The sequence below is a fragment of the Euprymna scolopes genome, chromosome 10, assembly GCF_053919585.1.
Source record: "Euprymna scolopes isolate OS-2025 chromosome 10, ASM5391958v1, whole genome shotgun sequence".
Taxonomy (NCBI): domain Eukaryota; kingdom Metazoa; phylum Mollusca; class Cephalopoda; order Sepiida; family Sepiolidae; genus Euprymna; species Euprymna scolopes.
In genome coordinates, this window is record NC_136491.1 from 63,134,708 (window position 1) to 63,137,023 (window position 2,316).

Below are 2,316 nucleotides of genomic sequence, written 5' to 3' on the forward strand. Positions count from 1 at the left end.
GACGAGGGGCGAATTATTCCCAGATGCAGCATATGGCTAAATTCTGCCTTTGCTGCCTTAAGTTTATCAGCAGGGAGGCGGCGTGGTCGTGAGAACACAGGTGCACCTGTCATCTCAATATGGTGCTTTGTTGAGTGAGTGGGTTTGCTGACCACAAAATTTAAATTGGTCAATTCCGGGTATGCTTGCAGTAAAGTCTGGTATGGGTCATCAGACGCAGCAATGAAGAATACCGGGCTGATAGCGGGGGTGTTTGTTTTTACCCCAGAGACGGAAAGTTCCGTATTAGCGTCTATCAGCCGACGTCTTCGCATGTCCACTAATAGGTTAAAGTGGTGCAGAAAGTCCGTGCCTAGTATGGGGTACGGTAAGTCGGCCACCGTGAAGACCCACGTAAAGTCCCTCCATAATTCCAAGTCTAGAGAACGATAAATTTGACCATACGTGGGGATTGCTGAGTGATTTATCGCTTGCAGTGTGATTGGCGATACTGGTGGTTTTTTACCGAGGGGTTTTAGCGGCCATATGCTGCAAGCGGCTCCCGTATCAACCAAGCAACGTGCCTGGGATAGCAAGTCTATAATAAAATAGGCACGGTTTGTGTGCATACAGTGGAGAGCTTGCCGTGCTCAAGTCCCCAGACCTTAGTTTTCCTGGTTTGAAAACGAACATGGCATTGTGCACCTCTGTGCCTCTGCTCCAAAACGGCTATGGTAAAAGCATAGTCCTGGCGTGTTAGACTGGCGGCGGCGATGGGGAGATGGTGAGCGACCTCTGTAGCGGCGTCTGGGCGATGGTTCTCTAGTTGCGTTTAATTTTTTTACCTCTTTGGTGAGACGCGCAATAGCGTCAAGTATAGCCAAAGATGTGGCGTCTCGGCTTGCATTCCCAGTCGCAGCAGCATGTGTAAAAACTTCAGCCTGTGGCTTAGGGATCGCAGCGGTGGTAGGTCCCCTAGAGAATTCCATCACCCTATCCGCCGATGCTGCTATGGTATCTACAGATTGCTTCTCAACCATAGGTGCCAAAATTGCCTTTACTTGAGACGGCAGCCTTGAAATGAAGAGCTGCTTTATAAGGGCACTGTCGGCCAGGACGTCTTCTGCCAGTTCTCTCATTCTACGGAGTAACTCCGTTGGCATACGGTCCCCTAAAAGTTCATCATGGGCCAACGTTTGGAAATGCCTCTCTGTTGAGACTGACGTTCGGAGCAGCACCTCCCGCTTTATGCTTTTATAGGTAGAATTAATGGGGGTGTCAGTTATCAAATCCTTGATAACTGGCGTCAACGATGCGGGGAATGCACTGAATAATATGTGCAGTTTTGTCTGCTCTGATACGTTGTTTGCAAAAAAATGCGATTCCAATTGGGCAAACCAAACTCGCACGTCGCCAGCAAAGGCAGGCAATACGGTGGACATGTTTAACTAACGAAAAGAAAAAAAAAGGAACAGACCAAAAATAGTCAGTTATCCGACTTGAAGGATAATGCCAAAGGAACACGAGAAATATTGGAAGTACTAAAAATAAAAAATAAAAAATTTAAAAAAAATGAAGAAATATACTTTTATGGGTCCCTTCTGGGAGAACCGAGAAAAAAAAAATCTATTCTAATAGGAAAAGGAACATTTAAGCTGAAGCACGTGTAGCGGGGGGGTATTTAGAAAAGGTATCGAACTGTACGTAGTAGGAGAAAAAAAAATTTTTTTTTTTAAAACAATAAAATAAATTGATAGACTATGCTTTTTCTTTTTCTTTTTTATATTTCTGGTAAAAGAGAAAAACTATGTGTGTGTGTGTGTTTTTTTTTTTTTATATGAAGCAAGTACTCACGTTGGTTTTTTTCTTTTGCTGGCAGGGGAAGAATATCCGTTTAAAACGTTTTTAAGTCTATATATGACAAGTGGTGTTTGAACTGCATGAATGTGTCCGGTGGAGATGTTTTTTTATTTTTCCGTGGGGGAACAATATGTCCGGTGTTGTTGAATGGTTTTCGGTGACAAGTATTTGATTTTTGGAAGATGATTTTTTTTTTTGTCGGGGGGGGGGGGAATAGAGAGCTTGTTAGCTGGAAATGGCTTTTTTAACCAAAATTCATTTTTTTTTTTTTTTTTGTAAAATATTCTCTATGGAGAATATCAGGCCGCTTTTTTTTTTTTAGTTTCCTTCGTTTGTAAGCCGCAGACACTTTGACGGCGATACTTTTGACATGTATGTGCGTTTTGGAGGTGGGTGAGGGGCCACGTGGGATTTTTTTAACACACGAAGAATTGTCCTTTTTTTTTTCTTTGGTTGGTGAAAAAAAAATTTGTTTCT

At 42.9% G+C, this 2,316-nt stretch overlaps 1 protein-coding gene across 1 annotated transcript; it reads right to left on the reverse strand.

Annotated features, from left to right (window-relative positions):
* Positions 1-644: 644 nt before the first annotated feature.
* LOC145286477 (uncharacterized) lies at positions 645-1,421 on the reverse strand. Its single transcript, XM_080135383.1, has one exon. It carries the CDS (start codon positions 1,419-1,421, stop codon positions 645-647), a length of 777 nt encoding a protein of 258 aa, XP_079991509.1.
* Between the last annotated feature and the right edge of the window lie 895 nt (positions 1,422-2,316).

What these genes read in the sequence shown, in the direction of transcription:
- LOC145286477 (XM_080135383.1), bottom strand. Translation starts at nt 1,421, where the DNA reads ATGTCCACCGTATTGCCTGCCTTTGCTGGCGACGTGCGAGTTTGGTTT.